The following is a 25,774-nucleotide window of genomic DNA, read 5'->3' as shown; positions in this document are numbered from 1 at the left end:
AAATATCCGAGTATAAAACACAAATGTTGTATTTTTACTAGCTAAATCCTGTTGATGCTCCTGCAACGGCCATCCTTGCTTGTGACCAGCAGATTTTGACTTATGACGAAAAGAAGTTATGTTATCTGTAAAAATTTGTAGTATCCTCTTTTAAAACGATATAGAGCGCGGGGTATAAAAAATATGGGTAGCGAAATCGTGTAAAGCAACAGTATCGCTAGAGAGCAAAGCTTTACAGCACCTTTTAACCGTCTTCAAAAAAGTAGGAGATTAAACATTAGGTTACATGATAGATTTTACTCTAATTTAAATGAGACCAAACAACAAGCACCGACTTTTGAATAAAGAAGGAATCATCAAAACAGTACACCTAGTAAAAAGCTATGAGTAAGACAAATTAAAATTAGTCGAAATAAGAACCTCCTCTTTTTTTGAAGTCGGTTAAAATTATGTGACTCATTTTATTATTATATGACACATTTAATGAATCTCAATATTTTTCTAAATCTCTGCGTAATATTTTAAATTTTTGTATAAATATAATGAAGAAGAAGAATGTAATATTGCTAGTTCACAATAAACCTAGTCTTGTGTGTTAATTTGTTTTTTTTTTTTTTGACAAAATGTATAAAAATATTTGTAAAAATATTAGCTAAGCATTTTACAACATTTTAATCCTAAATTTTAATTTCCAAAACATCGCCCAATATTATATCGCCCGATATTTCTCATTTTGAACGTCTAAATATTGTTTGAATAGCTATGCCATCCGCGGTTTCACCAGCGTTATTAGGAAAAAATGTATTAAAATATTAATAAATGGACTATCTAACACAAAATAATTTTCAATTCGAACCAGTAGCTCTTCAGATTAGCGCGTTCAAACAAACAAGCTTTATAAAATTAGTATAATATGTGAAGAAAATGTAACAGATATATATATTTATATAATTAATAAAGAAAATATAATAGAGATGGTTAACGTAACGTAAAGTAAATTAAAAACCGCACCTACCTTTAACGGATACAAGACGTACAAAGCAAAAGAAAAGAGACAGTACCTAATTAGTACAATATTGACAACAATGTGAAGTTTTTTTAAACGACTGGCCTTCAAAGTAAAATATTTTATTTAAACAAGAAACAATCCAGCAAATTGTAAAATAATATCTTTTCAACAATATATACAGCAAGTACGATATAGAAAAAAAAGTCAAAAAAACTTAGTTAGATAACTAGTAAACAGGGCCATCTAGCGTTATTCGCGGAAACTTAGTTTCATGGAGCATATAGAAATCTTTCATTTCTCTATGCTCCATGCTTAGTTTATAATATTTCAATGTTACTAGCTTTTGTTATCACGTACGAACAAAAATAACTATTATATGCTTGTTCCTCGTGGTTATTTACAATTTAAATAATTTCAATTATTTTCAAATTTTTTTATCATATTTTGCAGGCTTCTATTTATATTTTAATGAGTAATCCTACTTCTGACCAATAATGTTATTAAAATATTTTTGGATGAATTTACTTTTTGTAGCATATATAAGATATAAACATACTCAGTTTTTGTCATTCTTTTGATAATATTATTTATAAGAGTAAGAAAAACATAAAAATACTGCTTCTTTTTTAAGATAATTTATTACGAGGTCTTAAAATGGCAATACTGCCAAAGTGAGCCATCGCCCTGTTAACGGTGTCATGGCGGTTTGACTTGTTGAAGATTTTTTTTGCAATAACTTACTAGTTAATGTGCTTTTTAGCAGTGTGATCTTTGATTTTTGTGTAATTTATCAAGTAATTCAAAATAGTTAATAATGCGCGAATACAAAATAGTTGTGCTAGGTAGCGGGGGCGTGGGAAAGTCCGCCCTGACAGTACAATTCGTACAAGGCATCTTTGTGGAGAAATACGACCCCACCATTGAAGACAGCTATCGGAAACAAGTGGAAGTTGATGGACAACAATGCATGCTCGAAATTCTTGACACAGCCGGCACAGAGCAGTTTACCGCGATGAGAGATTTATACATGAAGAACGGACAGGGGTTCGTATTAGTGTACTCGATTACAGCGCAATCGACATTCAACGACTTGCAGGACCTGAGAGAGCAGATCCTCCGAGTTAAGGACAAAGACGATGTGCCCATGGTGCTTGTGGGTAACAAGTGCGATTTGGAGGCGGAGCGCGTGGTTGGCAAGCAACAGGGCGCGAACCTTGCGAATCATTTCAACTGCGTTTTCATGGAGACCTCCGCGAAGGCTAAAATCAGTGTGAACGAAGTGTTCTACGATCTAGTGCGACAAATCAACAAAAAGTCCCCCAAGGAAGAAAACAAAAAGAGGATCAAAAAACCCATATGTCAACTGCTGTAAGGATAGCAGCGCTTCCGACGCATCTAGGTATTAAATATTTAATAATTTGAAAGACTTCTCGTACCCGGATTTGGCTCTTGACAGTTCCAAAAGTAAACAAGGTCGAGTGAGCATGGTTGGTTATTGAATATCTTGAGAATTTTGCAAATATGCATTTGTTGGGCTAAAGTGGTCAAGTGCTATAGATGAGTGGAAAATGCATCACAGATCTTCACCCGCGGTGACCCATACCTGTGTATAAAGTAGACCCCTCACTTCTTGGTCTGTGTATTTATAATTAGTGTCTCATTTGTGGATCCATTCAAAGATTCTGTGTGTGTTTCACTCTCAATATTCCATTTTGTATAGTGTGAATGATGCCATGTTCAGAAGTTTACAACATAAATTTCCTATTTACTTTGTGATTTCAATTCATATAGAAGGCTATAATGAAGAGAAATATTGTAAAATATAGACGCCTAAAATTTTCCTCGTGTATGTTTTATTAAATTAAACAATTTAACCAACTCTGCGTGAGATAACAAAGTATTTTGTTAGAATATAATGAAAAAAAATCTTGCTTAGTTCAGACAATGAGTGATTACAACAAACAGGATAATAATTATAGTAATTATTTATTCTGTTCTGCGTCAATCACTCATCCTACAAATGTATGTCTTTAAGCTTTAACCGTTTTGCACAATTTTGTTTTAGTCACGGCTTAGTTTGTTAATACCACCTTTGTTATAATAATTTGTATTTTCAAATGAATGCAATATATTGTACTATGAATAAGTAAATGTAGATATGTATTCTGTACATTGTTTGGTTATCTTTAGTGCAGGAATGTATTGATATTTCTTTGTTAATTTGATATGCATTTGATAACAAATGTTCCTGTGGACAACACAATGTCGCACAGTCATTCCCTCTGTCTGAACTAAGCAGATGTGTTAAGATAGTGTTTACTTTAATTTTTGGATTTACAAAACTTCTGAATTGTCTGAATGTGAGTTATTGCAGGCTCACAGGAGTCCTGGAGTTTGCGCTAGCGGGCCTTAACCATTGTATAATGTTTAATAATTAAGAATACATTAAATTTTTTCAGATATATTATTGTCTCGTTATGTAATACAAATGTATCAAGGAAAGTTAACTATGCAACACCATATAGGACTCGATTACTTTTGAACAAATCTTAGTGAGCCTTAGGTGAGTGCACCCACCAATGTAGTGTGTCCAGTGTCCGTCTGAGTGGTGTCGACACTCGACGACTATTCCTTAGTATGAAAGTAAAAAGTTTAAAATTTATTGTTAATGTAAATGGGATAAAGTTTTATGATTACTGGCTCATTTAAATGTAAATTACCAGCCTATGTGTTGCTACTATGAAAAACTTTGTTAAATTAATAATTATAATAGGTGTTCAAATATTGTTACGGTTTAGATGTTTCCTCCATTATCATTTCTGTTAATATGTAAGATTAACTGCACAAGGATATTGGTAACGACTTGATCTGAGTTGAACTATATTTTTATATATATCGTGCCAATTAAGAACTTATATTTTTATCTTTTCAATCAATAATCGACATGTACAATTAATTTCTTTTTTTTTTGCAAATTTATCAATAAAACCAATTTTAAATATTCATGTTTTGGGTTGTGTATTATTTTCTCGCTCGCATCGAACGTGTCGCGTTGCCGCGGTGAGGTACATCGCGATGAGTCACGGGCCCGCACACTGGAGCCCTGTGACATATGGCAATTGAAACAGAATTTTAATGGAATTTAATTAAATGAAACAACCAATTACTACTATTATTTTATTTACTCGACATGTGTACAAAAACTTTCATAAAACGTGTCTCACATTAGTATTACATTAACCTAAACTACATAGGTACAATGTACGTAAATTCAAAATAATGGCAGTGTGACGTGGCGGGCGTATGTCGACATTCTAGTAACATAAGAATTGACACAGTCCAATGGAAATGAACACAATACGCCTTCCTCGACTATGACCTATAAAACAAGCGTTCTAATTATAATATTACAAATCATATATTGAATTACGTCGCTCTAGACATCGCTACGGCCGTATCCCATCAAATGAAACAAGGTCTAACGCATAGATCGAGTTCACGATGGGACACGCATCACTTAAAAACATGTATAATAATTCTTGTATTACTTATTTTATGAACTCGAAGCGTGGGAGATAAAAATCTACATACAATTGCATTCTAAAAGTTTCCATGGTCTGAAAGACGATAATATAAATAAATTTTTGTGCTATTCTTATCACCACACCCAGCGAGTTACGTTGTTATCGGCTCGACAAATTTGGAACATTCATCCAAATGGTCCTGCATATTTGTGATTGATGTTGTTTGTCCAAACAACGCTTTATTACAGATACTCCAGTTATCGTTTCGATTTCCGATAAACATTACGCTGAAATGTGTAGGTGTAAACAATTATGACGACGCGTTAGCGCAACGATCACAGCACTGGCTATTGCGCTGGCGGTCGCGGGTTCGATCCCGCTCATGGCAAAAATTTGTATTGGCCATACAGATGTTTGCCGTGGTCTGGGCGTTTGTGCTTGTGACCCCCGACACAGAAGATAATCCTACTGGGGGGCCGTTGAGTATGAAGCGTTTATTTATTTATTTATAATTATGTGTATCATACACACGATTACCTTTTTTCTAACAAACCGGTTATAGAAGCAAAAACTTAACATAGTTAAGTGATTATTTACGTAGGTGTCGTGTTAATGTTCGAACTATACGAAATATGTACGCAAATGTAATTCCTATTACTGTAATAATTGAGGTAATTCATATTCAAATTATCCTCATTTGACTCAATATTGACGTAATATAACCGCTAAAAGATTAAATGAGCAGCTGTTAACCGTAGTAGTATTCAGAATGGATAAACAAAACGAAAATTTATTTAAGGAAGGAAGTAAATCAAGAGAATTTATTTTAAAAAATTAATACATTTTTACACGCGAAAACAAAGTGGTTATTTTTTTTCAGAAAATATTTTTGGATGTGACATTTCGTTATCATATACGAATATCGACACCTACACATATGCTCAATTCGCCTTATTAGTTTTTATTGGAGAGGGTTGTCGACTGTCTAGGGTCATCGAAGGCCGACTACACGAGTGGGGCCGAGTGAATCGCTTCAAAAACGCCATAAAAAGCGTGCAATTTTATAAAAACTCGAAGATACATTTAAGAAAAAATCACTGCGAATACTATCAATTTCTTATACTTATTAGGATTAACAACAACAAAACAATAAAAATAAACAAATATTAAGAAAGTTATATATAATTTAATATTTGACTAGACTGTTCGGTTGAGTCATTGATTTAAAAAAAATCGCTTCCGCTAAACTTCCGGCTGACGGACTGACCTCAACTCGTGACTCATAACTGAATCACTCTTGAAGATCGTTGAGATGTTGATTTAAAAATATAAAGAACAAGGTCACAGTGTTAACTCTCAAGTATGTCATTTTTAACCCTACGACAGAGCCGAACCATTTACCTGTTTAAACAATCTCGCAATCGATGGTACCTATCAACGGTTACTATAATAGGCGTCTTGCATACCAGAAAATATTGTTTAAGATAAGACATAATTGGTATTTTTTATTGAATTTTTTGTTACTAAAAAAAAAAAAAAACAGTATTAATTTTGTTTAGTTGATAATGACAGGATGCAGTTATAGTAGTGTATGTTTCGTAAATCAACTGCTTACACATTCGAATACACACAAAAGACATTATTAATAAAATAAATGTTATTTTATTACACTGTTTGACTCAGACTTCTTGCTGTTTTATAGGAAAACTTTTCGTTATGAATTTATGATACAATATCAACTAGTCTTAAATATCCGTTGTACACTCCATTGTTAGAGAGTTGATAAGGTTTTTATGATAATATTATATTGAAAAACAAAAAAAAGAATGTTTGATAAAAATATATCAACCTAATAATACCTTCATTTTTTCATATCAAATAGCCAATCTATAACTTATTATAGAATTAATATGGCTTGATATTATGAGAACTTTATTAGAATAAATATTTTTTTATAAACAATATACACAAAAAAAAATTTTTTCATTAATAATAATAAAATATAAAGTAATGAGTTTAAACAAAAAAACAAATTACTATAACTTATAGATATTTTACATTGTTTGATTAGAAAGCACTTCTAATTTGTTAAGTACACATTTTCTCTACAACACACAATAGTGATTAGAAAATTTTGAATAATGCATTACACAAAATGTTAATGTTGAACAATTGGCAACATATTGGTTTACATCTAAAAATGTGATATTTAGAAAGATCTTTGCTGTAGATAGGGGTAATAGAATTTTAATGACTTCCTACTGGTTCTCTATAGTCAGTTCAGCCTATTGCGGTCCACTGCTGGACATAGGCCTCCCCAAGTTCGCGCCAGACATCCTGGTTTTCCGAAATCCTCATCCAGCCTACATCGGCAATCTTACGTAGATCGTCGGTCCAACGGGCCGGAGGACGTCCCACACTACGATTGCCCAGACGTCGTCTCCACTCAGGACCAATCTGTTCCAGCGGCCACCGGTCCTGTGACAGATAACCAGCCCACTGCCACTTCAACTTGCTAATTCTGTGGGCTATGTAAGTTACTTTCGTTCTCTCGCGGATAGGCCCATTTGTAATTCTATCTTTGAGAGAAACCCCAAGCATAGCCCGCTCCATTGAACGTTGAGCGACTTTAAACTTGTGGACCAGTCCCTCCGTCAGTGTCCACGTCTCGGCTCCGTATGTTAACACGCATGACGCATTGCTCGAAGACTCTTGTCTTCAAGTATTGCGGAACCTTCGAAGTGAAGACTCGACGAAGCCTCCAACCAAGCCAAACTCCGCCCAACCCAAACGAATCCTCCTATCGGCCTCCTTCTCGAAGTTGTTGCGGCCTAGTTGGATAGTATGGCCTAGGTAAATATAATCCTAAAGGTTCTCTATATGTATATCCATATTTCCTACAAGGAAATGACTGTAACATTGCTATTTTATCAGTCAATAGTTTAAGGTTCTGTTTCATGTATTGTGGATCACGCTGTTTGACAGATGATGGTAAACCAAAGAAATCTGATATATTATTCTATTTATCATCGAATTCAACTATATTGATGAGATATTTCTTTTCGCAAATGTGAATCTAAAAGTTGTAGTTTAATAATTGAGGTGGAACAGGTCCTAATGACCTATTCTACTTCCTGCTGTTAAAGTCTATTCTTAACTTATGTGCAGGATAAACTGTACCCGAAACCGGCCCTTATTATTATTTGAATTCCGTGTATATAATAATATTCCTATTACGTAATAGATTAAATTCAAGAATATTTTTCTTCTTAACAAGTTAAACGCCACCTTATTTTTTTTTTTTTTCTGTTTGGGCCATGGGGACACCATGTAGTCGACACACAATTTTTCCATTGGTGTCGTGGAGCGACCACATGGCCGCGAGCCAGAGTCCACTTAAAAAAATATGACAGAATAATATGTCCGATAGTGTACGGAAAAATAAGTAAATTCTTTAAAATTAGATATGGTAGTGCAATAAAAACTTATCACTAAAATTTTGTAAATAGTGTGGCCCAGCTGGTGGCCATAGCGATCAACGTGTTAACTGTCAACTATTACAAAACATTTTCAAAAAATTTATGACTGGTGCAAAAGTGGTCCTTATAATTTTTGGTACAATATATCTGACACTTGAAAATATGAAGTAATTTCATAGATTAAAAAGAAAATTTGTTATGTATTTATTCCATAAAGAAAACGTTTTATATCAGGCATAATGGCAGTTGTTATAGTTATTGATTGCTTGTAAAATGTTTCGAAAAAATCTAATAACGTAACAAATTCATGAAAATTACTTCGATTTTCATGCATCAAAGTCGCGAAAATACGACAATATATTCAAATCAATGGAGCCATATCTCCATATTGACATAAAGATACATAAGACTAGAACAATACCAAAGTCTAGTCGCATTGCCTATTCAAATTTTATTCAGAAAAATGTTCTACAAAGATCAAAAGTGAACAGTCATTTTACATAACTTTTAGTTGTGTTCTTACAATGTTCGAAATTGAACAGTTTTTCTGAAATGTATTTTTCTCTTTTCTTGTTTATTTTGATGAACCAAAGCTGTCATTGAGAGGCGGGAGACTGTGCGTCAGGGTGTTGTCTAGCTTCCTGGCTTCGTGTTCCAAAGTGTAAGAATCTAGCGCTGGATCCTGGAAGAAAAATAAATTTTAATTACTTGATCATAAATATAGCTTAGCGTTATGATTTTTTCCTATTAAAGAAAAGATTTTAAGTCAGTTAATTTCACTACACTCTTTCAATTTGTCTTGTGCCATGTTGTATATTTCAGATTATTTTAACATAAATAAATAATAAATATCTTACACAATACACATACGGTCATCTGTTCCTAAAGTAAGCAACTTAATGCTTGTGTTATAGATAACAACCGACTGGTATAGCTACATATTTTTTCATATATGAAGACAAAGAAGTTTCCTCAAAATATATTTATTTATCACCAAATAATTGTTTTAAAAATCGTATTCAAAATACAAAATTTCACTTTATGGATGTTGTTGTAGCGACATCTATCGCGAGGCATACAAACTAGAGAAAACTGACGTATCCTATATCGTGCTATCAAAGTTATCAAAGTTGAGTATATATACAAGATCCCGACAACAACCGTTGGGGCGTTAGCCCACTAGGCACTACACCCGTCTGGTTGGAGGATTCTCCCTTTGCGATGGCCGACGTGATTCTTCACACATCTCCAAACTGGTGACCCCAACGTGATTCTTCACACTCCCCCAAACTGTGAAGAATCACGTCGGGGTCACCAGTTTGGTGGCGCGAGGAACAGGTTGTTAAGTTCCTCATCCGATACTGAAAAGGGAGGATCCTCCACCAAACACAACATCTGTCTGGTCGGAGGATCCTCACTTTTTCAGTGGTGGATGAGGAACTTAACACCCTGTTCCTCGCGCCACCAAATTGTCTCTGCATACTTATATCAGGAAGTTTTGTAAAAGTTTGTATGATACTTTGATTTTAGAATGTATGACAACTTTCTATCATATGAAAAGATTGAGTAAACGAGAAAACAGATAAATAAATAAACAAGTTTTTAAAATGCATTCTTTGTGTGGTACTTTCCACACAAATTTAACTTGACTGATATAGATGAAACTTATTATTAGCTCTCTTCTTATTAGCTGAATAAGCAAAATAACACATATATTCTGCTCAAATCAGTAGAAAAAGGAGCAGCCCGTCTGGCATAGTACCTCAATACCTCACAAAGTTTTGTGTTCTTGTGGTAAGTAAAGTGGCAAAAGCTCCTGAAAAGGTTCGGGGGTAGGATTAGCAATGTGCCAGCGATGTTACAGGCGTCTATTGGTTACGGTAACCGCTTACCATTAGGCATGTTGTACGCTTGTTTGCTTACCTAGTCGTATAAAAAAGGTGAATCACGAAGTAAAATCCCAGTTAGATATCCTCAATTCCTATTTGGGCACAGTCAAGTCGCAGTTGCACGATGACATGGAAAGAATACTGACTGACTGACTGGGCGTCTCGAGACTGACCTAAGTCGGTCCGGGTAAGTAAGCATGGATTTGCGCTTTGCAGGCATTGCCTCTACCCGGGCTGTCTTCGACGGGCCAGGGCCATACTTAACTATAGCAGGCTATGACCTTTTGGGAGTGCGATGGTACAGTTTGTGAAGTTCTTCGTTCGCCATCGCAAAGGGAAGTGTGAAGAAAAGGGAGGATCCTCCAACCAGACGGATGTTGTATCTGGTGGGCTAACGCCCCGACGGTTGTTGTCGGGATCTTGTATATATACTTAATCACTTTGATAACTCTGATAGCGCGATGTAGGATACGTCAGTTTTCTCTAGTTTGTGTGCCGCGCGATAGATGTCGCTACAACCTGTTGGCACATCCTGGCCGTAGAATATCGTGGGAAGTAGCGTTCGCGACGGGGTGTGACGGGAGCTACCTGCTCGACGGCGCGCAGCGAGTCCCCGAGCGCGGCGCGCAGGCGCTGCACGTCGCGCGCCGCGCGGCCGCTGCGCGACACGTACGCCGCGCGCCGCCGCAGCTCCGCCGACAGCTGCGCGCGCAGCGACGACAGCTGCGGGCACGTGTCTAATGGAACTCAACAGTAAACAACGTCGCGCGCCGCGCGGCCGCTGCGCGACACGTACGCCGCGCGCCGCCGCAGCTCCGCCGACAGCTGCGCGCGCAGCGACGACAGCTGCGGGCACGTGTCTAATGGAACTCAACAGTAAACAACGTCGCGCGCCGCGCGGCCGCTGCGCGACACGTACGCCGCGCGCCGCCGCAGCTCCGCCGACAGCTGCGCGCGCAGCGACGACAGCTGCGGGCACGTGTCTAATGGAACTCAACAGTAAACAACGTCGCGCGCCGCGCGGCCGCTGCGCGACACGTACGCCGCGCGCCGCCGCAGCTCCGCCGACAGCTGCGCGCGCAGCGACGACAGCTGCGGGCACGTGTCTAATGGAACTCAACAGTAAACAACGTCGCGCGCCGCGCGGCCGCTGCGCGACACGTACGCCGCGCGCCGCCGCAGCTCCGCCGACAGCTGCGCGCGCAGCGACGACAGCTGCGGGCACGTGTCTAATGGAACTCAACAGTAAACAACGTCGCGCGCCGCGCGGCCGCTGCGCGACACGTACGCCGCGCGCCGCCGCAGCTCCGCCGACAGCTGCGCGCGCAGCGACGACAGCTGCGGGCACGTGTCTAATGGAACTCAACAGTAAACAACGTCGCGCGCCGCGCGGCCGCTGCGCGACACGTACACCGCGCGCCGCCGCAGCTCCGCCGACAGCTGCGCGCGCAGCGACGACAGCTGCGGACACGTGTCTAATGGAACTCAACAGTAAACGACTCATCCGTACACTTAAATTCTTTTTCTTAGTCGCGCACTCTTGTCAGAGTGGTCGTGGCTACGCTGACGAGGTATATAGTGAGGTGTTTGGTGGGTCGATAATATTTTCGAGGGTAGCTTGTGATGGCGATGGCCCTGGCGATGTGCTTCCATTTCCCTCTTTTGAAGGCGTCGCAAGTACACTGGACCATGGTGGACTCCGACAATTAAATTAAATTGGACTATCTGTTTGTAATATTAAAATAACCACTTTTTACTAAATGCATATGGATGTATACACGGTACATATACATTTCTATCTGCCTGTCTGTTTATTCCGGCTAATCTCTGAAACAGCTGAACTGATTTTGACGGGACTTTCACTTGCAAATAGCTGATGTAATAAGGAGTAACTTAGACTACTTTTATTTAAAAAATATATTTATTTTATAACTGCGAATTGAGCAATAACTTTTTGTAAATTCCGCGCGGACGAAGTCACGGGCACAGCTAGTTTTTAACTATATATGTATTACTAGCTGACCTGACGCACTTCGTACCGCCATATTGTTTTTCTGAAATATAATAATTACATAATATATCAAAATCAAATATAGCCTATCTTTCAAGTTGGATCAAACTGCACACGGTGTGCAAGTTTGATTAAAATCGGTTACTATTTAAGTGGTTTAGGAGTCCATCGCGAACAAACAATGTAACACATAATTTATATATATTAAGATAAATACGACCCTAAATTTTCACCCTTCTACTACCAACCCCTATTTTTAACAGCTTTAAGCGGCAAAATAAAATTTGCCGAGTCTACTGGTAATACATATAATTCATCTGTACGTGTAACAACCGCTCTGGTGTAGAGGGGTTTTGCGGGTCAGATTAATACTCGGAACGGGTATTTGTATTTATACAAATATTTCTTTTGTCGGTTGGTCTATCCGCCGTGCATACTAAACAACCCCCAATAGGACGACTCCCTTTGTCACAGACACATAGATCATTAAAAAAAATGTTATGATCAATAGCAAAGAAGAAACAATGCGATATTTGTTTTAACGATATATGTTTATCGATTATTTTTAACATTTTATTTAGTGAATTCAAAATATACTTTAGAAAAGTAAAATATATTTGAAAAAAAAATAAGTACTCACCCTACTTTTTTATACATATTTATGACTCACCTGATTCTCAAGACGCATAATCTGTTGTCTATGACTCGCCTCCCGCGCCTCCAGGAGCCTCTCGGCCTGTAGCGCCGCCTGACGGTACTGCTCTATGTCTTGTCTATTGCCGCTACACGAGGACTTGTCGCTGAAGTAGCGGTTACGAGCCATGGCTAGTTCTGACTCCTGGAAAAGTGGGAAATACGACTAAAAGTTTAATTGACCTGTGTTAATGTCAAAGCTTATGGGATAATACTAGCACTAAACGGATTTATTCACCATATTTTTGTCATCTGTATACTAGGTATAATTTTAAACACAAAAATGACAAGCAGTCTATCAATTTTTCACAAGAATACAACCGTATGTAGATGTTTGTAAAATGTATCTTTAACAGCTATTGTACTTTAGAAAAATCAAGTTATATCAACTCGGCATTATTTTTATTTATAATAATATTCTATCAAAAATTGCCAGCGCCATGTATCAATATTAAATCACAAAATTAGACATTCAATAAGCTTAATTTTTTAAAACAATAATCAGATGTAGCTCTTCTTTTTATGAATGAGACCATTATTATGATAAACATTGAGATATAATATTTGACATTAAAGTATAACATCTGAAGTTTATAAAAGTCAAAAATCATATATTTACTCACTTTATCAGCAAGTTCCTTCTCAAGACGCCTGATTTTCATTTTCAGTTCTCTATTCTCTAACTCTAAAAGACTGAAATCAGAGCTGTAAGACTTGTCTTTGCAAGGCACTTCCTTGTAGTCCTTGTAATCTTTGTAGCCCCGTGAATCTTTTGTTGAATCTGCACCTAGGGTAAAGAAAAATATGGTTTTATCATATTGTTGTTTCAAAAAGTGAGTCTGCAAATACAAGTAACCATCACATCAGCCTTTCGCAGTCTACTATTGGACATAGACCTCCACAAGTTTACGCCAAAAATGGCGTGAACTCATGTGTTTTACCCATAGTCACCACGCTGGGCAGGCGGGTTGGTAACCGCAGGGCTGACTTTGTCGCACCGAAGACGCTGCTGTCCGTCTTCGGCCTGTGTATTTTAAAGCCAGCAGTTGGATGGTTATCCCGCCATCGGTAGGCTTTTTAAGTTCCAAGGTAGTAGTGGAACTGTGCTATCCCTTAGTCGCCTCTTACGACACCCACGGGAAGAGAGGGGGTGGCTATATTCTTTAATGCCGTAACCACACAGCATAAACTAATTTTTATGGAAATTGATTGTTATTACGAGTATTGACATTTTCGCATTATAGAACTGATAAAATTTTCAAAAATATTTACTTTGAATTATACGACTAGATCAGGTCCATTAGTCAGGCTGCTCCAAATTTTGAGCAGGATTTTTCCTGCTGTGCTATAAAGTCAATCACAAATAATTACCTGAATAACACTTACCAGAATCCAAATCAGACGAATAATAAACACTCTTCTCGGTTCTGTCATGACTCTTACTACGAAGCACCGACGGTCTTGTCATACGCCTTTCGGCCTCTAATTTTCTGACAGTATCTTGTAACGCGTCATTCTTTGCTTTCAATTCTGATCTTTCACGCTGTAATGTGTGTAATTCGCGTTCGAGTTCACCGCTGTCATTGCTCTCCTTACCGTCCCACGTAGTCATACGTAGTTGGGATTCTAAGTCAGCTCTGGTGGTTTAAAAACATGTATGTTGGACATAGTTCCAAAAATATTTAGAAGATTTTTTACTTTTATATTTTATTTTATTACATTTGTACTTTAAAAAACGATGACTCATTTCAATAAGTAATAAATAGAATATTATCACCACAAAATTAGCAAAAAATCTAAGCTGGAATTTTGATAGCAGTATGGCAGAATCCACAAAAACATAAATAGAAGTTAAAGTTACGCAGAAATATTTGGCAAAATAATGGCACAGTCCACAAATAAATAATTTGTGGAATTTCAAAAAACACGTAATATTTTAATGCATTTGCAAATTATAAGGCTCTATATATTTTTTTGTTTTTACAAGTTAGTGAGTCCATCTCCTTAACTAAATTAACCCACACAGAAACAAAATAAAGTCACAAACCTCTGTGCTTCAATATTTGCCAGTTGGTTAGTAAGGCGATGCACCTGGTCTTCTAAGGTACAGTTGAGGCGCTTCAGCTCACTCAGCGCTGACTTAGCGCTCTCCAACTTCTCAGTCAGAACGCGACGTTCGTTCTCGCAATTTGCTAGATTGAAACATTTTGAAGAAAATTTAGAATTTGACCTCGTAAAATAACTGTCTATCCGGAAAACTAACAGACTATTGGCTTATTTTGCTTCCATAAATAAGAGCCTTAGCTCGTATAGCTTACGTTTTACCGATCGATACATATACTGCAGTGATAACATTTGACACAACAAAATAAAAACAACTAAACAATACAATGTACAATAGTAACGTCTGGTCTCCCGTTAAACTTTAAAATTAATTACCAGATCGTAACATTTCCACCTTGTTTAAAAATTATTCCTGCTATCGATTTTTACTATTAATAAATGTGTATTATTTTACCAAATGGAAGCTGGAACTTGGATATAAAAGTATAAAGTGGGTCACGAAGGGGCAGTTTGAAAATTACCGGGGCATGGCAGAACAGTGTTTGGGAAACACTGACCTATTCTATTATATTATTTCTACTTATCTATGAAATATACAGGGGTTATAAATATTCATTATTTCATTTCATTTGACTTACCAACATTCTTCTGTAATTGCCGCAACTTGTCCATAGCATTGCCTTCGTTATTCTTAGCCTCATTGAGCAGTCTTTGAGTTTTGCTCAGTTCCGCTCTGAGCTCACTTTCTGCTGTGGCTGCCTTTTGTAGGGAAGTTGAGAGCTGTTCCACTGTGCCCTTTAGAGACGTACATCTGTCTTCTAACGAAGCGATAGTACGTTGGTAACCTTCGCATCGCTCTTGGAGTTTCTGTTAACAAGTAACATCCAGATATTTAAGATTTTAACAGTCCTTTATAATAATATTAGTTATTTTTATAAACACATCACGCAAGCGAGCAGGCTCAACACTTATTATTAAGAGATCTTTCCTATTTATAATTGTTTATAGTATTCAAGGTAACAAATGCATTAGTTACACAAACGAAAATGAGCATAGAGAAACAACAAACCAACAGTTGCCGCCACGGCCGCGCGCTGCACGTCGCCCTCCAGTTGTGCGCGACGCACGTCCAGTCTCACGTGACCTGCGAGTGTGTACTGTGTAGGTGCGAGCACCGACCTTGAGCGCCTGGTCGCGGTCTCTTGCCGCCACGGCCGCGCGCTGCACGTCGCCCTCCAGTTGTGCGCGACGCACGTCCAGTCTCACGTGACCTGCGAGTGTGTACTGTGTAGGTGCGAGCACCGACCTTGAGCGCCTGGTCGCGGTCTCTTGCCGCCACGGCCGCGCGCTGCACGTCGCCCTCCAGTTGTGCGCGACGCACGTCCAGTCTCACGTGACCTGCGGGTGTGTACTGTGTAGGTGCGAGCACCGACCTTGAGCGCCTGGTCGCGGTCTCTTGCCGCCACGGCCGCGCGCTGCACGTCGCCCTCCAGTTGTGCGCGACGCACGTCCAGTCGTGCCGCTCGACCTGATTTTTTTTTTCACACTACAAATGTGGCAAACAATCGTAAGGTTTCGTCTGACGGTGAGCAAAAATCGTATGTTATGGACGCCTGTAATACTAGCCTCACTCCGACTCTACCCGAAAGCTGCAGAGCTACCTTATTAACCATTAGAACACAACACTACTTAATTAAAGCAGTAAACAGAATTATTTAGATTAGAGTTAGTTTGAGTTACTGCTCTGTTGGACTACTACAAATTTTGTGTAAGATATTTCTTGTAATAGGCTCAAATCTCGTTCAGTTACCAAAATTAAATAGATCGACCACTTCTGATAGTATTAGGTCAGAGGTCAGATTGACGAAACGCTAATTTCATTCATGAGGACCAAATACTGATGAAAGCAACCACAACTTAAAAGAAAGTAAGTCGGTGGAAAAATTACTAGAAATATTTTTATTATAGTCTGTTTTTATAAGTTTATTTAAACTTTACAAAAAATTAAGAGGGGAAGAAAAACCTTCAGCTGCTGCAAGGGCTTCACGTAGCTGACCAACTTCTTGCACACGCTCGGCTAATTGAACTCGTAGACTTTCGGATTTGTTCTGAAACATATTACCAAATATGTAAACCTCTCTTATAGATGTTAAAAATTAAATATTTATCATAATAGTATAGGAAAACGTTTTGCTACCTCATTTTGTACTTTATCTTCACTTGTAGAACTCAGAGCAGCTTCGAGGCTCGTTATCTTGTCCCTCAAATTGCTAATTTCCACTGTCTTTGTTTGCACCGACTCATTCTAAAATACAAAAGCATATATTACCTAGTTACACCCAAAAGTATCGACCACCAGTCTGGTGGAAAAACTCGTTTTAGGCTTTAATCTGCCTTTCAAAAATTACAAGAACAAAAAATGTCTAAATTATCTAATTTACTAAAAAGTAAATATTTACAGACCAAGGCGGTCATTTGAGCTTCCTTTTGTCCGAGAGCAGTCTGTAAGCGAGATTTTTCCTCCTGTAAACCACGCAAGTTATTGTTGAGAGACTGAAGACGACCTTCACCCTTGCCCTGCTGTTCTGTGACATCCTTCAACTGTTTTTTCAGGACAGTCAATTGCGATTTGTAATCATCCTGAAAATGAAAATAAAAACATTAGAAGTACATAATTCTGCATCATTCATAATTCAACTAACAACAAATAACAATATTCAATTAACACTTCCGCATACCTTTTCCCTCTCAATTTGACACACCTCATGCATCAAATTACGAATGCCCTTTTTGATCAATTCGGGATCAACGTCGATAATTTCGTTACGGTCTTCTGAATGATCACGACCTGAAATAATATGAAAACGTATGAGTCAATATCATCATCAAACGTCTATTACCGTTTACGGTGAAGATGGTGATAAGAAGATAGTGTTTTCGTTGGGCTGCACGCCGCACACGCGGAGGGGGCGTGGGGGGCGGGGGAGCGGGGGCGGTACCTCTGTGCGGGCTGCACGCCGCACACGCGGAGGGGGCGGGGGAGCGGGGGCGGTACCTCTGTTTCGGGCTGCACGCCGCACACGCGGAGGGGGCGGGGGAGCGGGGGCGGTACCTCTGTGCGGGCTGCACGCCGCACACGCGGAGGGGGCGGGGCAGCGGGGGCGGTACCTCTGTGCGGGCTGTAGCGGCGCGCGGGGCTGGCGAGGCGGCGGCGCGCCTGCGGCTGCACGCTGCCGTCGGGCTGCACGCCGCACACGCGGCGCAGCGCCAGCGCCACGGACGACAGGCGCGCCTCCGCATCGCGCCGCGCCGCCTCGCTGTGCGCCAGCGCCGCCTCCACGCCGCGGCAGCGGCCTTCACAACCTCCCAACCGCGTCTGTGGGCCGACTTACTAGTGACGTGCCAGTACATACAAACCTCACGATTTATTCTAATAGTTCCGGAAATAATTATATACAGTAATAGAAATTCTTTGTATTGAAAAAGGCAGAAAATTATAAGTCAAGTACCTTTAATTCTTGTATCTGTTGTGTCGCATCAGCAAGACATACTTCTAAGTTATGTTTCAGTTCTTCCAACCGACGCTCTTTGGATCGACAGTCTTCAAGGCGTAGCACTAATTCCTATAAATAATATGAAGATTATAAAATTCAATATGTAGGATTATATGAATTTCTGCAATACACGTTTTTATTTTCATAAATCTTTTCAGGGTAATCGTCACGCTGAAAATGACAAAACGCCACAACATCTTGCACAAACTTCCTGCCGGATATATCATGGACCTAGTCCATGGCGCAATCTGACTCATCCTGTACACAAGGTTCAAGGCATGGGTCACTGACCTTATCCCTGGCACAGAACGCCTCGTCTAACTTCACACAGACAAGTACATAGAGCGGGGTCGCTGACCTGGTCCCGGGCGCGGCACGCCTCGTCCAACTCGGCGGCCCGCTGGCGCGCGGCGGCGAGGTCGGCGCGAGCGGCGCCCAACATCGCCTCTAACTCTGCGCCGTGTCGTTTAGCAGTAGCCGCGTCGCCCGCACAACGTTCGCGTTCCTCGTTCTCGTTCTGAAGCCTACGGGTTAAGAAATAAGCTGCTTAATATTACTCTTTTACTATCGCATTCAGCCTGTAACATCCAACTGTTGGGTATAGTCCTCTTTCTTCATGTAGGAGAAGGATTTGAGTTTAATCCACCACGCTGCTCCAGTGCAGGTTGGCGGGTATATTCCCTTCTATGAGTAACGATCGCCATCAGGTATTTATGATAATAACCGAGATCGCTGGACAGACATCCAAACCGAAAAAAAAATATTTGTACAAATACAAATATGAATCCCGAGCGAGAACCGAACCTACAAACCGTCGATGTTTTAGGCGAATACTCGCACCACTACACCAGATCAGTTGTTATACTATTATTATTATTACTATTACTCTTTTACTAATTGATCAACAACTTAGCTGTCTAGTTGGTTCCTCAGTTCTGCTAGTTTACCTAGATTGAAGTTCCTTGATGTCATGCTGCGCCTGCTCCAAGGCGGCGCGTTCTCTCTTCAGCTGAGCCTCTGTTGCGCGGAGAGATCTCTCCGCGTGCTCTCCACCACTCTCCGACTCCTTGAGCATCGTCTGAACACGGGAGAGCTCCAATTCGAGAGACGTGCGGTTCTCTTCCAAACCTAAAAACAAATCGTCCAATTACAGTTAAAATCAGCAATCAGTTAACAAGTTGACAAGTTTATGAACGATAGTAATTTTTTCCTTCATTTTTTTTTAAATTTCGAAAATTACGGGACAATTTTCAAAAGTATTTTTGTCAACTATTTCAAAATTCCACCTTGACAACATTGTTATATGCCATTTTTTTAAATAAGAACAGACTTAAATAATTCATTAGGAATTTATCATTAAATTAGATATTAATTAAAGCGAATAAAATTCCAATCCTCAGTAGAAACATCTGTTTTGTTCAACAAAATTTAATTTGCACACGGCCACTTTAAAAATTACCTCCTGTTATATGGTCCCATTTTAACACACAAATCACATTCTTACAACCCTCACCCGCAATCTTATGGTAGGCCTCGTCCCTCGCCCGCGCCGCCTCCCTCCGCTCCAGTTCGGACCGTTTCACGTGATCGCGGAGCTCGCGACACGCGCTGTTGTACTTGTCGCGCTCCGCCGTGCAGTTGGACAGTTGTCGCCGCACGTCTGTCAGCTCCTTGCGCAGACTGTCTGACTCGTTCTCCACTGTGATAAGATATGTCATGACAATTAATCTGCTTTTACACTACTTGCTTATTTAGTATTTTACATTTCCCATCATCATCACTTCAGTCTAATACAGTACACTGCTGGACATAAGCCTCCACAAGTTTGCGCCAAAAATGGAGTGAACTTATGTGTTTCATCCATAGTCACCACGCTGGGCATGCGGGTTGGTGACCGCAGGGCTGGCTTTGTCGCACCGAAGACGCCGCTGCCCGTTTTCGGCTTGTGTATTTCAAACTCAGCAGTTAGATGGTTATCCTGCCATCGGCCGACCTTCCAAGTTTCAAGGTGGTAGTGGAACTGTGTTATCCCTTAGTCGCCTCTTACGACACCTATGGGAAGAGAGGGGGTGGCTATATTCTGAATGCCGTAACCACACAGCATTTTACATCTAGCCTTCTCTAAATATTCTGATACGATATTTTTAAGATAAGAACATATACTCAAATTTCGATAAACAATAACATATAGAATATCATGACGCCGCGTTGGCGCTAAGGTTACAGCCGGATTGTACTTGTTGCGCTGGCGGTTGCGGGTTCGATCCCCGCACGTGACAAACATTTGCATTGGCCATTGGCGTTTGCCGTGGTCTGAGTGTTTGTGCAGTCCTTATGGGTCTCCCCACCGTGCCTCAGAGAACACATTAAGCCGTCGGTCCCGGTTGTTATGATGTACACCTGATAGCGATCGTTACTCGTTGTAGGGAATATATCCGCCAACCCGCATGGGAGTAGCGTGATGGAGTAAGCTCTGATCCTTTTCCTACATGGGGAAAGAGGCCTATGCCCAGTAGTGGGATATTATAGGCTGAAGCATAGAATATCATGACCATATCGATCGCTCCTAAGTATACTGACTGAGTCAACTCTACTTCTAATAACTTTATTTTTTTGTTACATAGGTAGATAGGAAGTGAAGTAAATGTTATTAATATCTTAAAAAAATTTAAAAGTCAAAAGTTGTTAGTTGACTCAGTATACTTAGGAGCCATCGATATGTTAGTAGTGATAATAAAAAACGAGTGTGCTTTAGACCACACAACTGAAGTAATACTTCTTTATCTCCATCTAACATCGAGTTCGCCTAGCCCGATCACACCTTTCGTAACGCTCCCGTCACGCATTCACCAGCCCACTCTCCGAGTCAAGCGCGCGGAAGGAAGTTAAAGTTGGAACAAAAAAACAATTCTTGGTGATGTCTGGCCTTTAATTTTTAATTTTTTGATTTTTTAATTTTTAATTTTTTGTATAGTTATTTCGTAATGTTTCTTCCTTTGCCTGTAGTTGTAGCCTTAATGTAGTTTTTAAATGCTAATGTTGATTTTTAATTTATTTAACAAATGTATTCTCGCTTTTAGTTTTGGCGAAAGCTGATCGTGTTAAACTTATTTGTGGACACAGTTTTGGTTTATGTATTATTTTTGTAACTTTAATTGTATGTTTAATGAAACAACTTTTTTCGGATTTTATCGCGGTTTATTATTAACTTTTGATTCCCGACGTTTCGTTTCGTTGATGTATGTGGGGTAGTTTCGAATAACTTTGTAACGTTGGGACGTCTGACACCTCAGTCCTCCCGTGACTATGGTTGCTGTAAAGTATCCGAAACGTCGGGAATCAAAAGTTAATAATAAACCGCGATAAAATCCGAAAAAAGTTGTTTCATTAAATGAGTAAAATTCGCGTAAACATTAGAAAACAATATTTAATTGTATGTGATTATTTTTAACTGTTTGTGTTCCTTAACAATAAAAAAAAAAGAAGAAAAAAAAATAGTCCCCAGAGCACTCACGCTCCTTCATCCTCCGCAGCGCGTCCTGCAGCTGCACGTGCAGCGCGTCGCGCCGGTCCTCCGCCAGCGCCAGCTGCGCGCGCGCCTCCACGCACTCGCGGGTCACTGCTTCCTTCTCTAGGTGAAGCTCTTTGATCCGGTTTCCTAGACGCGCGCACTCGTCTTCGGCGGCCGCTCTAGACGAACACAAGGATAGATAGTTGTGAACTAAATTATTACTATTAATTATTAAATTTTTGGACAATTGGAGGGTCGTTGTCTAGACCTCCCGCGGTGACAAGCCGTGTTGGGAGATCGAGAGGGGGGGGGGGGCGTTAATTGCTATTCTGTCTGTCTGTGTGAACTAAATAGGAAATACTTATTCATATACAACACACATCAATTTCGTTTTAGCAAAAAGGACTATCGTGAATATTAGTGCTACAATCGCACGCACTTTTGCAGATAAAAAGTTAGACAAGGGGAAGGCATGAGGTAATTAAGATAAACAAAGTAAAGAGGTACGTTTACACGAGCTCTTTCATGTCAAAGTTTTTTGGTAAGGAATTTCATGTTGATAGTATTACACAGATTTTTAAAAAGCTTTCGACATGGCAGTCCACATGATTTCTTTCAAAATTTGCTCGCCCTAAATATAAAAGGTCCAACGAATCAACATCAGCGTCCCTAGATCTATTCCTAGACACCCTAATAACAAAATTTTCTTTCCCTCTTGTACCAGAACTAACATTGGAAAATATGCTTCTATCAACAGATTAATGGGAACATACAATGAATTGTTGTTGAGAGGCGACATTGATATCTTTTCTTCTATTAATTGTAAAGAATTTATTAAAAATTGTCTGTTTGCTTACAATTCGTTATTAATTTAAAACTGTAATCTTTTTATGTGTTAGAATTTTATGTATGCTTATAAGACTTAACTCAGCTTTTATATTGCATTGATTCATACCTGTCAACTCTATGTGCTCACTAACTATTGTATAATAATTTCCGTATACACCTTAAAAGACAAATCATACTGTATTATACCTATGTCTAGCTTTGTATTTCTATTTGCAATGTTTTTCTGATGTGTCGATGGTGTGTCTATTAAATAAATAAATAAAAAAGGTTACCTTTGTAGATGAATAAATTCGTATTACATATACATACATACATATATGTTGTTAAAAGAAGGAAAACTGTAAATTTGGGAAGAGCGCAGAGTGTTTATGCTTCTTGTACTACTGGTGTTCCTCAGGGGTCTGTACTTGGACCATTACTTACATCGTGTATTTGTATGACATGTAAAACGACTATTGTAAATCATAACGACACAATAATAATTAAGTTTCATAATACGTGTTTACGGCTTTTTTTTTAAATACAGTCTGAATTAAACTTTTGTCTTTCTGCTTTTTTCAAAGTGTATTGAAATACACAATTGGATCGATCCACCATAAAAATTTAAGTTTGAATTTCAAAGCATATAAAAACAATTCCTCCTATGATTAAACTTATAAATTTTGACCACCTATACCTGTAGTATAAAATAGCAGTATAAAAACCAAATTAAAATACGCACTTATATATAAGTTCAATAAAAATACTAACACAGGAAACTAAAAATTCATGAAGAATGTAGAAGAACAATAAATGTACAATTTCTATAAGTCAATACAGGTGAAAATGTGCAGAAAGTCTGTCTTTTATGATTAAACCCAAAAAAAACCATTATCGTAATACATACTTTGCCTCTTCCAACCTAGTCTTCAAGGTGGCCAGATCGTCCTTAAGCTGATTTATATTATTCCTGTCTTGCTCGGACCTCGCCTGTGCGTCTCTGCGAACACGTTCCAACTTGTTCTGTTCGCAGCAGAGCGAGCGTTTTGCATCTTCGAGACGTTCCAATAGAGCTTGGTGTTCTTGATGAGCTGAAATAAAATAATTATGTTTGACAATATTTCAAAGCAGTCGCATCGCATATAGGACATTTTTGTGCATTTCAAAATTTTAAAAACAGCAAAATAATGTGGTCGAAAAACGTTAAATCTATTTGTGAAAAAAAGATATCAAATACTCGATTCTGGTAAGAAAATTTTTCATTATTCAATAATTTGGATTAAGGCTTCCAACAGTGCCAAAATTGTGCAACTAATTTCGCTAAAATTTTGTTGGATTGATAAAACGCGAAAACAAAACTCGTAGCTGAAAGTCTTTTGTGTTTTCTTTTTCATTTGAAATTAAATCAATATACTTATATTACAATAGTACCTTTTATACATGGTTATGAATTTCTAACCAACTTTTTTATTCAACTATTTTTACTTTAGGTCATAATTTAATAGTGAAGATATTTTAAATTTCACTTTCTCAAAGAACACTAACTTCTATAAACTTTTTGACATGTTCCCTAAATTGATCATTAATGGAAATTTATGTAACGAAAATTCTCACCCATAAGTAAAGCTTGCTGTTTATCGTTCTCAGCTCTCAACAAAGCTTCATCGTGTTGTAAGATCAGCTGATCGCGCAGTGCTAATAATTTTTTCTCTCTCTCCCTCGCACCCGCTTCCAATGTGTCCTTCTCACTCGTCAGCGCCGCTATTGTCTGACTTAGTTTCTGTTCTAACGATTGGCGTAATTGTTCCTGTAATTATAACAATGTATCGAACTTTCATTATAGCGATATGTGTCTAAGGTTCATGCTTAAAAGTATACGGTCGAAGACTACATTTGTTTAATCAAAGTAGACTTTTAAAAACATCGAACCGCGCAACTCAATAACGTAGCCGAGAATTATCTACGCACATATTCATTATAGTAAGACATTACACAAGCAGACAAAGTGTCTGATTTTTCTAATTTTAAGTAATCAATGCCATTTTGAAACATAACAACACCACTGGTCACATAAATTTGTTGTCATAAAGCGATTAAGAGGAGTAACTACCAAGGAAATTCGGGCGGTAAAAAAGTAAGTAATGAAAACCAAAGTGATTTTTTTTTGGGCATGTAAGCTACATTCGTACAAAAGAAAAATCTAAAAATATCCTTACCTTCTCTTCCTTGAGCTTAGTTATGTTTTCGTTGGTAGTTCGATTAAGATTTGTGATAACTTGTTGATATTCGGCCTCTTTTTTCCCGGACTGTTGGGACATACTGTTCCTTGTTTCTCGAAGTTTCCTTTCGCTGTTCTCAAGGTCTTTGGTTAGGCGAGAGATTTGACCTATTGCATGATTAGAAGATATATTATTTTGTGAGACCTTAAGTGTTCTTACCCGTAAGTACGTAAACACAATTTTTTTTTGTATTTTTTTGAAATAATAATCTTATTGCAATTAAAAGTGCCCGCGACTTCGTCCGCGTGGAATTTAATAATATAATTATAGGTCAGTTCGCAGAGTTATAAAAAATATATATAATATAAGTTGCCTAAGTTACTCCTTATTACATCAGCTATCTATCAGTGAAAGTCCCGTCAAAATCAGTCCAGCCGTTTCAGAGATTAATCGAAATAAACAGACATACAGACAGACAAAAATTATAAAAAATGTAATTTTGGTATATGAAGCGTATATATAAAATTAGTTAAAACTGGTTATTTTAATATTACAAACAGACACTCCAATTTTATTTCTTTGTTTAGATGTGTAGATGTCTTCTAACATTTGGCAGTATCTATCAAAGATCCTTCTAACACAACGCCTTAATATCTTTAATATTACAACGTAGTCTGCCTACATAATCCTCATATTGAACCAAAAATATTCGGTAAAATAGATTGCTGAGAAGTTGTCAGTAAGTGCAACATGACATGACACGTTGCAATTTGCCAAGAATATCTTCTATATCGGTCACATTGACCAACATCACTTTTAACGCATCCTTCTCAATTATAAATTCCATTATGACAACTTACCTTTTTAAAATTTCCTGCAGGACAAATACTACTGCAGGTCTTATTCCAACTTGCTCCTCTCACCATGGACATACTCCAACATGTTGGCAGTATCTAATATCTATCATCACACTTCTAACGCACTCCACACATT

At 38.6% G+C, this 25,774-nt stretch overlaps 2 protein-coding genes across 2 annotated transcripts in view; one reads left to right on the top strand and one right to left on the bottom strand.

Moving 5' to 3' along the window:
• The first annotated feature begins 1,674 nt into the window (after window positions 1-1,674).
• On the top strand, window positions 1,675-4,175 carry LOC123657674 (ras-related protein Rap1). The gene has a single exon (XM_045593198.1). The coding sequence runs from the start codon at window positions 1,824-1,826 to the stop codon at window positions 2,379-2,381; it is 558 nt and encodes a 185-aa protein (XP_045449154.1). The 5' UTR covers window positions 1,675-1,823; the 3' UTR covers window positions 2,382-4,175.
• Window positions 4,176-8,443: 4,268 nt separating this feature from the next.
• The window catches only part of LOC123657865 (rootletin), a 29,412-nt gene continuing 12,081 nt past the window's right edge, over window positions 8,444-25,774 (bottom strand). The window contains 21 exon segments of the mRNA XM_045593362.1: window positions 8,444-8,694; window positions 10,490-10,624; window positions 12,583-12,750; window positions 13,229-13,392; window positions 13,992-14,242; window positions 14,653-14,797; window positions 15,308-15,536; window positions 16,103-16,197; window positions 16,693-16,777; window positions 16,867-16,974; window positions 17,133-17,309; window positions 17,408-17,517; window positions 17,838-18,045; window positions 18,179-18,292; window positions 18,582-18,747; window positions 19,171-19,351; window positions 19,737-19,922; window positions 21,738-21,913; window positions 23,470-23,653; window positions 24,177-24,369; window positions 24,779-24,948. Of these exon segments, the coding sequence (XP_045449318.1) occupies window positions 8,587-8,694; window positions 10,490-10,624; window positions 12,583-12,750; window positions 13,229-13,392; window positions 13,992-14,242; window positions 14,653-14,797; window positions 15,308-15,536; window positions 16,103-16,197; window positions 16,693-16,777; window positions 16,867-16,974; window positions 17,133-17,309; window positions 17,408-17,517; window positions 17,838-18,045; window positions 18,179-18,292; window positions 18,582-18,747; window positions 19,171-19,351; window positions 19,737-19,922; window positions 21,738-21,913; window positions 23,470-23,653; window positions 24,177-24,369; window positions 24,779-24,948 (3,353 nt within the window). The 3' untranslated portion in view covers window positions 8,444-8,586.

This window comes from Melitaea cinxia, chromosome 11 (assembly GCF_905220565.1).
Source record: "Melitaea cinxia chromosome 11, ilMelCinx1.1, whole genome shotgun sequence".
In the NCBI taxonomy this organism is placed as follows: domain Eukaryota; kingdom Metazoa; phylum Arthropoda; class Insecta; order Lepidoptera; family Nymphalidae; genus Melitaea; species Melitaea cinxia.
The sequence above is the reverse complement of the archived record's forward strand: the minus strand, read 5'-3'. Positions and strand labels throughout refer to the sequence as shown.